The sequence below is a fragment of the Triticum urartu genome, chromosome 6A (genome assembly GCF_056163025.1).
Source record: "Triticum urartu cultivar PI428250 chromosome 6A, HENAU_Tu73, whole genome shotgun sequence".
In the NCBI taxonomy this organism is placed as follows: domain Eukaryota; kingdom Viridiplantae; phylum Streptophyta; class Magnoliopsida; order Poales; family Poaceae; genus Triticum; species Triticum urartu.
In genome coordinates this window covers 592,532,224-592,544,991 of record NC_141878.1, presented here as the reverse complement: position 1 = coordinate 592,544,991, position 12,768 = coordinate 592,532,224, and the positions used below count along the sequence as shown (strand labels likewise).

Here is a 12,768-nt window from a genome sequence, read left to right as displayed (position 1 = left end):
TGGGGTTATGCATTAGAGACAGCTGCATTCACGTAAAAAGGGCACTATCTAAATTCATTTGAGACGACACCGTATGAACTGTGGTTTAGCAAGAAACCAAAGTTGTCATTTCTTAAAGTTTGGGTTATGATGCTTATGTGAAAAGTTTCAACATGATAAGCTTGAACCCAAATCAGAGAAGTGTGTCTTCATAGGATACCCAAAATATTGGGTGCACCTTCTATGACAGATCCGAATACAAGACATTCGTTGCCAAGAATGGATCCTTTCTAGAGAAAGAGTTTCTCTCGAAAGAAGTGAGTGGGAGGAAAGTAGAACTTGATGAGATCAAGTTACTACCGAACCTCATAGGTAAACCAGAGTGAGATCCGCACCAGAGTGGTATAGTAATCCTGTTCTGGAGGTCATGTTACTTGATGAACCTACGAACTATGAGGAAGCGATGATGAGCCCAGATTCCGCAAAATGGCTTGAAGCCATGAAATCTGAGATGAGATCCATGTATAAGAACAAAGTATGGACTTTGATTGACTTGCCCAATGATCGGCGAGCCATTGAGATTAAATGGTTCTTCAAGAGGAAGACGGATGCTAATAGTAGTGTTACTATCTACAAAGCTAGAATTGTCGCAAAAGGTTTTCGACAAGTTCAAGGTGTTGACTACGATGAGATTTTCTCACTCGTATCGATGCTTAAAATCTGTCCGAATCATGTTAGCAATTGCCGCATTTTATGAAATCTAGCAAATGGATAACAAAACTGCAATCCTTAATGGATTTCTTGAAGAAGAGTTGTATATGATGCAACCAGAAGGTTTTGTCAATCCTAAAGGTGCTAACAAAATATGTAAAGCTCCAGCGATCCATCTATGGACTGGTGCAAGCATCTCGGAGTTGGAATATACGCTTTGATGAGTTGATCAAAGCATATAGTTTTATACAGACTTGCGGTGAAGCCTGAATTTACAAGAAAGTGAGTGGGAGCACTACAACATTTCTGATAAGAATATGTATGACATATTGTTGATCAGAAATAATGTAGAATTATTCTGTAAAGCACAAAGGAGTTTTTGAAAGGAGTTTTTTCAAAGAAAGACCTCGGTGAAGCTGCTTACATATTGAGCATCAAGATCTATAGAGATAGATCAAGACGCTTGATAAGTTTTTTCAATGAGTACATACCTTGACAAGATTTTGAAGTAAGTTCAAACTGGAACAGTTAAAGAAAGAGTTCTTGCCTGTGTTACAAGGTGTGAAATTGAGTAAGACTCAAAGCCCGACCACGGCAGAAGATAGAAAGAGAATGAAAGTCATTCCCTATGCCTCAGCCATAGGTTCTATAAAGTATGCCATGCTATGTACCAGACCTATTGTATACCCTACACTGATTTTGACAAGGGAGTACAATAGTGATCTAGGAGTAGATCACTGGACAACGGTCAAAATTATCCTTAGTGGAATAAGGATATGTTTCTCGATTATGGAGGTGACAAAAGGTTCGTCATAAAAGGGTTACGTCGATACAAGTTTTGACACTAATCCAGATGATTCTAAGTCTCAATCTGGATACATATTGAAAGTGGGAGCAATTAGCTAGAGTAGCTCCGTGCAGAGCATTGTAGACATAGAATTTTGCAAAATACGTACGGATCTGAATTTGCCAGACCCATTGACTAAATTTCTCTCACAAGCAAAACATGATCACTCTTTGGGTGTTAATCACATAGCGATGTGAACTAGATTATTGAATCTAGTAAACCCTTTGGGTGTTAGTCACATGGAGATGTGAACCAATCACATAAAGATGTGAACTATTGGTGTTAAATCACATGGTGATGTGAACTAGATTATTGACTCTAGTGCAAGTGGGAGACTGAAGGAAATATGCCGTAGAGGCAATAATAAAGTTATTATTTATTTCCTTATATCATGATAAATGTTTATTATTCATGCTAGAATTGTATTAACCGGAAACATAATACATGTGTGAATACATAGACAAACAGAGTGTCACTAGTATGCCTCTACTTGACTAGCTCGTTGATCAAAGATGGTTATGTTTCCTAAATATGGACAAAGAGTTGTTATTTGATTAATGGGATCACATCATTAGGAGAATGATGTGATTGACTTGACCCATTCCGTTAGCTTAGCACCCGATCGTTTAGTATGTTGCTATTGCTTTCTTCATGACTTATACATGTTCCTATGACCATGAGATTATGCAACTCCCGTTTGCCGGAGGAACACTTTGTGTGCTACCAAACGTCACAACGTAACTGGGTGATTATAAAGGAGCTCTACAGGTGTCTCCAAAGGTACATGTTGGGTTGGCGTATTTCGAGATTAGGATTTGTCACTCCGATTGTTGGAGAGGTATCTCTGGGCCCTCTCGGTAATGCACATCACATAAGCCTTGCAAGCATTGAAACTGATGTGTTAGTTGTGAGATGATGTATTACAGAACGAGTAAAGAGACTTGCCGGTGACGAGATTGAACTAGGTATTGGATACCGACGATCGAATCTCGGGCAAGTAACATACCGATGACAAAGGGAACAACGTATGTTGTTATGCGGTCTGAACTATAAAGATCTTCGTAGAATATGTTGGAGCCAATATGAGCATCCAGGTTCCGCTATTGGTTATTGACCGAAGACGTGTCTCGGTCATGTCTACATAGTTCTTGAACCCGTAGGGTCCGCACGCTTAAAGTTTCGATGACAGTTATATTATGAGTTTATGAGTTTTGATGTACCGAAGGAGTTCGGAGTCCCGGATGAGATCGGGGACATGACGACGAGTCTCGAAATGGTCGAGACGTAAAGATCGATATGTTGGACGACTATATTCGGACATCGGAAAGGTTCCAAGTGATTCGGGTATTTTTCGGAGTACCGGAGAGTTACGTGAATACGTATTGGGCCTTATTGGGCCATACGGGAAAGAAGGAAAAGGGCCTCAAGGGTGGCCCCACCCCTCCCCTTGATCTGGTCTGAATTGGACTAGGGAAGGGGGGCGCCCCCTTCCATCCTTCTCCTTTGCCCTTCCTCTTTTCCTATTCCATATGGGAGGTGGAATCCTACTAGGACTAGGGAGTCCTAGTAGGACTCCACACTTGGCGCGCCCCCTCCTAGGGCCGGCCTCCTCCTCTCTTGCTCCTTTATATACGGGGGCAGGGGGGGCACCCCAAAGACACAACAATTGATCAAGTTGATCTTTTAGCCGTGTGCGGTGCCCCCCCTCCACCATAGTCCACCTCGATAATACTGTAGCGGTGCTTAGGCGAAGCCCTGCGTCAGTAGAACATCAACATCGTCACCATGCCGTCGTGCTGACGAAACTCTCCCTCAACACTTGGCTGGATCGGAGTTCGAGGGACGTCATCGGGCTGAACGTGTGCTGAACTCGGAGGTGCCGTGCGTTCGGTACTTGATCGGTCGCATTGTGAAGACGTACGACTACATCAACCGCGTTGTGCTAACGCTTCCGCTTTCGGTCTACGAGGGTACGTGGACAACACTCTCCCCTCTCATTGCTATGCATCACCATGATCTTGCGTGTGCGTAGGAATTTTTTTTGAAATTATTACGTTCCCCAACAAGGAGATGATGGACTGTAGTAGAGAAGTGGCGCTCGCGGTGAGGATAATGTCATCGACATACACCAGTAGGTAAGCTAGCTGTGTGCCACGACAGAGGATAAACAGAGAAGAGTCGGACCGAAATGCCACAAACCCGAGCTGGAGCTGGTACGTGGTGAACCGGGAGAACCATGCCCGCGGCGCTTGTTTCAGCCCGTACAACGAGCGGTTCAAGCGGCACACACAGGCGGGGTTGGCGGTGTCGACGAAGCCGGAGGGTTGCTGCGCGTAGACCGTCTCGGCGAGGTGCCGTGCAAGAAGGCGTTCTTGACGTCGAGCTGGTGGATCGCCCAAGAACGCCCGGTGGCGATGCTGAGCACGGTGCGGATCGTCGCCGGTTTGACCACGGGACTGAAAGTCTCGCCGTAGTCGAAGCCGGCTTGCTGCGTGAACCCTCGCAGCACCCAACAAGCTTTATAGCGAGCCAGGGAGCCGTCTGGATGAAATTTATGCCGGTATATCAACTTCCCTGTAACCACGTTAGAACCTGCAGGACGAGCAACCAAATTCCAAGTGTTATTCTGCAAAAGCGCGTTAAACTCCTATAGCATAGCACGGTGCCAGTTGGGATCTTTCAAAGCCACTCGGTAGGAAGAGGGGATAGGACTAATGGCGGACGACGCAGAGGCATGCAGGCTGAGCTGATTTTTGGGAAGAAGAAACCCCGATTTAGCACGGGTGCGCATACCATGCAGGTTAGCAGGCGGATTGGTTGGAACAGCCCTGGGCGGGAGTTTTGGGACAGGTGGCGCTGGCGAACTGGCCAAGGCGGCACGCAGGGGAGCTGCGGCAGGAGGTGTGGGGTCAGCGCTGCTGGAGGCGGGAGTGGCGGGCTGATTCGTCGGGGTGGAGGGCGGGCTGGTGGGCGCTGATCCCGCGGGGGGCATGGCGCTGGCTGGGGAGCGCGGGGTGTTGGGCGGGCTGGTGGGCGGGCTGGTGAGCGCTGATCCCGCGGGGGGGCAGGTGGGGTGTGTGAGCGACGCGGTTGGGTGGGGGCTGCAGCGGGATCCCAGGAGGAACCTGTGCGGGGCCGGTACGAGGTACGGAAGTGCGCCGCTCGGGGAGGATGTGTTCGTTGGGATTTTTTGCGGCCACGTGATCCGGGGAACGAGGCTGGGATGTGGTGACGAATGGAAAAACGGTCTCGTCAAAAGCAACATGACGCGAGATGATGACCTTGCGGGTGTTGAGATCGAGACAACGGTACCCCTTATGCTCGAGGGGATACCCAATGAACACACACCAAACGGCATGCGGCGACAGTTTATGCTCGATGGTGGGGTAGATGTTGGGGAAACAAAGACACCCGAAAACCCGTAGATGATTGTACGTGGGATATTGGCCATAGAGTCGAAAGAAGGGTGTGTCGTTGCGGATGGCGGAGGATGGTCGCCGGTTGAGGAGATGGGTAGCCATGTGAAGGGCCTTCACCCAAAAAGTGGGAGGAAGATGGGCATGTAGAAGGAGGGTGCGGAGCACGTCATTTGTTGTGCGGATCATCCGTTCAGCTTTTCCGTTTTGGGGTGAAGTATATGGGCAAGAGAGGCGGAGAGAGGAACCGCGGCAGGAGAGGAAGTCATGGAGCGGGGTGGTGAGGAACTCGCCACCGTTGTCGCACTGTATGCATTTGATGGGTACATTGAATTGTGTGACTACGTATGCAAAGAAACGGACTAAGGTAATGGACGTGTCAGATTTAGTTCGTAGTGGGAAAGTCCACGAAAAATGAGAGAAGTCATCAAGTATGACAAGGTAAAATTGGTAACCGGATACGCTGGAAACGGGGGAGGTCCAGAGGTCGCAGTGTCTCAAATCGAAGGGAGTAGTAGTACACGAGCGAGAGGATGAAAAAGGTAATCTTGATTGCTTGCCTAATTGACAGGACTCACAAATATGGGAATTCAAACTGTTGCTATTACATGGTGATTGAAGAAAAGTTTTAGCTAAGACTGAAAGGGAACTACTGGTAAGATGCCCAAGGCGTTGATGCCACAAGCTGCCATCGACGGAGAGGATCTGCTGGACTGCATTGGAGCTGAAGAACGGATATAAATCGCCATGGCTACTTGACGTCATTAGGATGCGCCGGGTTTTGAGGTCCTTCACAACAAAACCGAATGGGTTGAACTCAATTGTACAAGAATTGTCGCGAGTAAAACGACGGACGGAAATAAGATTCTTAATGATCGTCGGGGAGGCAAGAACATCGTTGAGGGAGAAAGAGCCCAGGCGGGTGGAGCCGACGGAAACTACAGGAATCCGGGAACCGTCACGGATGACAATGCTATTGGAAGAACAAGCAAGTGCAGAAGACAGTTGGGAGAGATTACCCGTCTCACCGGTGACGTGGGAAGTTGCGCCAGTGTCGAAGAACCACTCACCGGAGCCGTGCTGCTGCTGGTGCGCGATGTTGTTGAGTGCAGCATGGAGGGCGGCGTAGTTGTCCCATGGGGCGGGGTTGGAGGAGCTCGAGGCGTCGGCATTGTAGACCTGATGCTGCTGGCCAGGACGTGGCCCTAGCACACCGGCGGAGTTGGGCGCTGTCCAAGGCTTGCGCGGCTGGTGAGGAGGTGGGAAGGGGCTCCCGTACGGGGCGAAGTACCCCATCCATGGATGGGCTCCCAGCGGCTGCTGAGGAGAGTCGCGCCCTGCCGTAGCCGTGGAGCTGCTACCAGCGCCGGGGTGCCCGCGCCCACGGCCACGACTACGATCGCCGCCGGAGGAGGCCTCGGCGGGGGCCTTCCCCTTGTCCACCTAGTTGCCGGAGACATTGCGGTCGCCACGGGCGCCCCCGGAGGAGCCGCCGGAGGTGTTGCCGATGGAGAGCGAGGTGGCGCCGTCTGAGCGCCCGTCAGCCCGAGTGCGCTCGTTCTGTGTGATCTCCTCAAGGACGAGGCGCGACCGGGCCTGTGCGAAGTTGGGGAACGGCACCTGCAACGGCAGGACCGTCGCGAGCATGTGGAACCGACGACTGAGGCCGTGGATGAACTGGAGCGTCAAGGTGTGGTTGGTGACGGGCTCCTCGACGTCGGCGAGCGCGGCCGCCAGCGTCTATAGACGGCGGGCATACTCGGCCACAGGCAGGTCCCCCTGCACCATGCTGCGGAACTCAACCGAGAGATGAATCGCTCGACCGGCCTGGTTGTCGAGGAAGAACAGCCGGAGGGTGTGCCAGATTTGGTGCTCCGTGGGAATGTTCGGAGGGGACACCACGATGTCATATAACTCATCAGAAATCATGGAGGATATCCACAAGATGATGGTTATATCGTCGTTGCGCCACACTGCATCGTCGTGGGCGGGTTCCGGCCTTCATCTACATGCTGCTGCGCATTGTACTTGCAGAGAATACAATAGAAGAGGTGGCGCCATTTGGAGTAGTTACCCGCGGCGAGGTCGAGCTTGAACCGCAGGAAGTGAGTGATTGTGGGAGGGAGACCGTCGGCTGGCACCTGCGCCGGTGCCGGCGCACCCGCGATGTCGAGGCAGGGGATGAGCTCACGGCCGGCGCCGTGGTGAAGGGGAGGCACAGGAGGTGCTGCCAGAAAGGCCGCAGGCGCAGCGGGTGCAACATTGCCGAGGCGCACCGGAGCGGGCGCCGGAGCCCGAGGATGGAGGCCCGCGCCGGGAGCTGCATGGGCGGGTGGGACGGCAGCAAGAGGAGCTAAAGGAGGGAGGTTGGCCGCCGCGTCGAGGTCAGCTGAGCGTGAGCGGCGGAGCAGGCGATTCATGGTGGAAGTGTGGGGTTGGGATCGGAACTGCTCAGGTACCAAGTTGAATGACTGAACTCATCGCTCCCTTGTATTCACATATCGCAGGGGTATTTATACATGCAGAGGTACAAGGGGGCGAGGGAGAGAACGTGTACAATGGCCGTGGCCGAGCATGTCGTGCATGCGAGGTGGGCGTGCCCACGATGTGCACGCCCCTACTGAACTGACGGAGAGAACAGGTCAAGGCTGTCGGGGATATACCCCGCGGTATGACCCGGCCGGAAGTATGACCCGGGCGGATTTGGCACTCCACCGATGACCCGTCGGAGGACTGGCGACTCACGGGTCTGGCGGCTCACTGGTCAGACGACTCATGAGCCTGACGACTCACGGATGACCCCGACGGCGGGTCAGATAGAAGACTAGGCCCAAGGCCCAGAAGGCCGGCTCATGTTATGGTGGGCCGGCTTAAGAGGAAAGCGTAAGGAATATTTCCTTACAAAGGAAGCAAGACTAGGACTCCACTTGTAATTGAGTAATCGTAATCCTACTACGACTAGTCATGTAACCCGCCCCTTCAACTTATATAAGGAGGGCGGGGCACCCCAAGAGGGGACAAGCAACAAGAAACAATATCTAGGGCTAGACACAAGGGGGATCCGGCTTATGTGGCGACTCTCTCATGAGGAGCATAATGAGATCTAGCCACAAACAACATGTAGGGTTATTACCGGATGATGTTTCCCGGGGCCCGAAGCTGTCTAAATCCTTGTCTTGTGTTGCGTCTCTCAATTCCGCTCAACCCCTCTCAAGCTACCACATAGATGCGTTGGCCTCGCGACTAAGTCCTCACACTAGGACATCTGCCGTGACAATTCCACGACAGTTTGCACCCACCGTGGGGCTCGCGCATGGTGGTGTTGAGTTCTTAGATGCATTTTTCCAGGGATCGAGGAGTTCATAATTTTCTAGATGAGGAAGAACCGGTTGGAGAGGATCTACATCAGCTTCGAGTTCATCGGTTCTGATTCATAGCTTGTGAGATTTAAGGTTCAAGAAAATCGAGGTTGCGAGATGTTTGCTGTCCCAAGTCGCCAAGTCAACAGGAGCCATCGACCTGAAACAGATTGATTTTCCTTTGCGTAAACTAGTCATCACCAAGACCGTTTGGATACCCTGCAAGTCCAGAGGCCATCAATAGAAGGTACTGTTTACTCCAGGAGGAGATCAAAGACAAGCCAACTACTCCCGTCAAGAATCAATCGAGTAGTACTATTATTCATCGGGAAGCAACGCTGGCGTTCGGATCCACACGCGCGCTGCCAAAACGCAAAGGTCAAAACTCAACACGACTCGGACAGGTTTGTTCAAATCAGCCACGACCTGGAGAAGGACCCAGGCGTAAACACGAACTCGGATGATTCTGCAACGCCAACCTCGCCCTGAGTCGCCATATGCTGCATGGCAAAATTTCGTGCTTTGACCCTTTTGGGAAACCAAATCGAGATCTGACCCCAGTCTGAAATTTTTTCGGGATTTGACCCTTTTTCCTACCGCCGAGAGGCCCGGCGGTAGGATCGTATAGCCTACCGCCGAGCCCTGCGGCGGTAGCAAACTTTTCCACGTCAGCAACGATAACTGCCGCCGTTCCCCCTCCGTCACACCCTACCGCCGCCCTGCCTGACGGTAGGTTGTCTGAACCTACCGCGGAGACTCCGGCGGTAGGGTGTGGGCATATATAAAACGCGGGCCGGCCGCCCCCACCCCCTTCTCCCCCACCCAGCCGCCCCCACCATGAAGAACAGAGCAGTTTTGCTCATAGTCGCCTCTCTCATCCCCTCCACTCCCCCCTCCGATCTTCCTCGTTTCTTGACGGATTTTGCGGATTGAGATGGCCCCGAAGAAAGAAAAGTAAGCTCTTCCAATCCCTCCAACTAGTTTTAATCAAACACCTTCCGATTCGTCGCATTATTCGTTTGAAATCACTCCTATTTGAAAAAAAAATTAACCCTAGGATTCATTTAGGTTGATTCTAGATGCTATATTGTGTTAGATTTGAACTGTATGATGGATGATGCGTGTTCCTATGCTATGGTTGTGTTAAGATGAATCCTAGTTCATAATTGATTTGAATGGTTTTTTTATATGATGGATGATGCATGTTCCTATGCTATGATGCAAGTATTGGATGCTATGATGCAAGTATTGGATGATGCAAATATTTGATATATTAGTTATATGTAGTATATGAATCCTCAAGATGAACCCTAGTTCATTTTTTTAACATGGTGATTGCAAGTATTTGTTATATGTAGTATATGAATCCTCAAGATGCAAGTATTTGTTATATGTAGTATATGTGTTATGATGCATTGAAACAATGGTGATTGCATCTTCATAAAAGTATTTTATTTAGTTTTTGATATATGTATTGTATTTAGTTCATAATAATCTTGATATATGATTATTCAAAGATTGAACTCATAGGTTCAATTTTTGTTATGCATCGATGTGTTTCGTAGTTAATGTTGAACTCTAGTTCATGTTGAAAAATCTTTTGATGTGCTTATGCAATTCTTTTAGGAGGCCACCTCTTGCGGACGACATCGGCACAAAGTACACAATGCTTGACCCTAGGTTCGACAAGCATCACCGTGCCCGTTTCATTGAGAATGGAGTGGTAATTAGCATTTTAAACCAAATCTTTCGAATTGATGAAAACAAGTTGCTAACTATTATGTCCATGCTAATTATGCTTTGGTTATTGATTTTCATAGATGCTGCCGCCACTGCGGATGAGGGCTCACAAGACGACGGTTAACAAGGAGTACGACGATCGGTACGCACCATTCTTCAGGAGAGCCCGACTATTGGGTTTCGTCCTGCAGTTCAAGCGTAAGCCGCCGACGCTCGTTCACTCAGCTCTCACGGCTTTGATCGACCGGTGGCGGCCAGAGACGCACATCTTTCATCTTCCATGCGGGGAGATGACCGTGACCCTCGAGGATTGGGCGATGATTACGGCACTACCGCTGGAGGGTCGTCCTCTCACAGGAAGAGTGGAGAGGGCGAACTTGCCCGAGAGGGTTGTCAGCCTCATCGGCGACTGCCCCCCCCCCCCCCCCCGCTAAGAGCAACCGGACTTCCGGCATACCGCTGCCATGGCTCCTCGAGCACCGGAGGAAGTGCCCGGAAGATGCCGAGCCCCCGGTGGTGGAGCAGTACGCCAGGGCCTACTTGTGGTACATTCTAACGGAGGTAGTGTTTCCGGACTGCTCCAGGAACTCTGCCCTATGGATGTATCTCGACTTCCTGAAGGACTGGGATGCGGGGTACAGCCGGGGGGCCGCCGGACTTGCCTACCTATACCTTTCGGTAAGTGAATATCACTTTATTTCAAATATCAGACGTGTGTTGCTTTATATTTTGACATCTTATCATCTATACTTGGTTGGTAGCTTGACGACGTGACCCAGAGAGCGGAAGTCTCGTCCGGTATGTGTGGATGTGTGTGGGGCCTCTCCATTTGGATGTGGGAGTGAATCCCGGTGGGCCGTCCAGAGAAGATGCGCTCGCGTGCATGGACGGACTATGGAGGAGATGACGAAGATGATCGGAACCCGACCGTCGCATACGCTTGGGACGTGGTGCGTGTTTACACGGGCGAATCGAAGGCCTTGTACAAGGTCTTCAGCAACGAGCTTGATGCTCTCACGCCTTTCCAGGTATAAGAACTACATTTTCACTTGAGCTTACCATTGTTTCGAGACCATTTTCACTTGAGCTTACCATTGTTTGGTTATAGGTTACTTGGCGGCCGTATAATGATGATCGACAGTGGGGGTTCGAGCTGAACAACATGTGCAAGCAGGACCGGCTGCTCTTCCGGTGCATCGTGCCCATGATTTCTGTCTATGCCGTGGAGTACCACTTGCCACAGCGCGTTGCCGCACAATTTGGTAAGGCGCAACACACACCACCAGCCGGCAACGATACCGGTGGCTACGACCTACACAAGTGAGTACCACAAGCCATCCTCATCGATTCTAAGTTCTTGTTTTGATGTTTTACATTCATCAAAGAAGGGTGTTTTACAATCTTTCTTACGCATTGCAGGATGAGTAGGAAGAACAATCAATCAATCACGGATTGGGAAGCCGAACATGCGAGATACGTGAAGGAATGGAACGAGTGGAAAGGACGCAAAGACACGGAGAGGAGAGTGATTGACTGGGACGAGTACGAGGATCACATGCTGTGGTACGATGATGGCATCAAGCATCGACTGCGTCTGAGGCCCCACTGGACGACAGCAGATGCCGAAGACCTATTCGATGACGACTCGGATAATGAAACCTACAAGGAGAGCATAAGACAGCTTCAAGGGGGGTTTAGGGAGTACGGACCCCTCATGAACAGAGTGGTACATTGTTTTTACCTCTTTCGAACCGACGGTTGGATGAAATCAGCTTTTCGTGCTATTGACTCATTTTATTACTTTGCAGTCTTCGGAGCTGAACAAAAGCATTTTTCATGCCTCTGATGCGCTTAGTGGTGTCCCTGGGACTCGAGCTAGCGAGAACAAGTTGAGGGAAACGGTGAAGGTAATACGGAGTTCATTTTTGTTATCATTGGACATTCGAGAAGTTAACATATTCTTCTGTTATCATTGCAGAAATACGTCAACAAAGCACGCCGGCTTGTGGGCCTGCTTGGGTGCGCTACAAACACCGAGGATGTTTTTCCTCCTGCACCGATGCGTAGCCTCGCTTCATCGAGCCATGCACCCTCGTCGTCTAGGGCGGTTCAAGATGACGAGGAGGAGAGCGACGACGATGATGATGATGTAGAGGAAGAGGAAGAAGAGGGCGCAGGAGAAGAACATGATGACGAAGAGGAAGAGCACAAAGAGGAAGAGCACAATGAGGATGAGGAGGAGGAGGAGTACGACGATGACGATGGACCTCCACCAACTCAGCCAACCCAGCGTGAGAAGAGGAATGTGCCGAAGAAGGACTGGAAGAGTCCATCCCCCTTTCAGAAAGCACGTCCTATAGCCCGCAAGAAGACGATGGCCGAGAAGCGATCCAAGGATAACGAGGACCGAACGTCGAAGAGGGGAAGGAAGAACTGAAGTTGCTGCCGTGTCGTTGAACTAAAAACTTGCATATTTGCTTCGTGAACCATATGAATTTGCTCGTGAAACTGTTTCGTTAACTTGCTATGTACTGAACCTACCTTATTTTTAGATTTGTGGTGTATCGAACCTACCTTATTTATAGTTCTGTGGTGTGTGCATCATATATCATACATTGTGTGCTTTATATGTCATACATATGCTGTTTAAATGTTGTATGCCAAAAATTGAAGCCAAAAGAAGTTACTAGGTGCAAAAAATTGCACACAAAGGCAC

General features: G+C 50.1%; 1 protein-coding gene and 2 pseudogenes across 1 annotated transcript; 2 read left to right on the top strand and 1 right to left on the bottom strand.

Annotated features, from left to right (window-relative positions):
* The window catches only part of LOC147966856 (uncharacterized), a 42,594-nt pseudogene that overhangs the window by 6,916 nt on the left and 22,910 nt on the right, over positions 1–12,768 (top strand).
* LOC147966858 (uncharacterized) lies at positions 3,813–7,373 on the bottom strand (annotated as a pseudogene).
* On the top strand, positions 11,215–12,489 carry LOC147966857 (uncharacterized). The gene is made up of 4 exons (XM_087529133.1): positions 11,215–11,372; positions 11,472–11,778; positions 11,861–11,959; positions 12,031–12,489. Exons 1-4 carry the CDS (start codon positions 11,215–11,217, stop codon positions 12,487–12,489), a joined length of 1,023 nt encoding a protein of 340 aa, XP_087385259.1.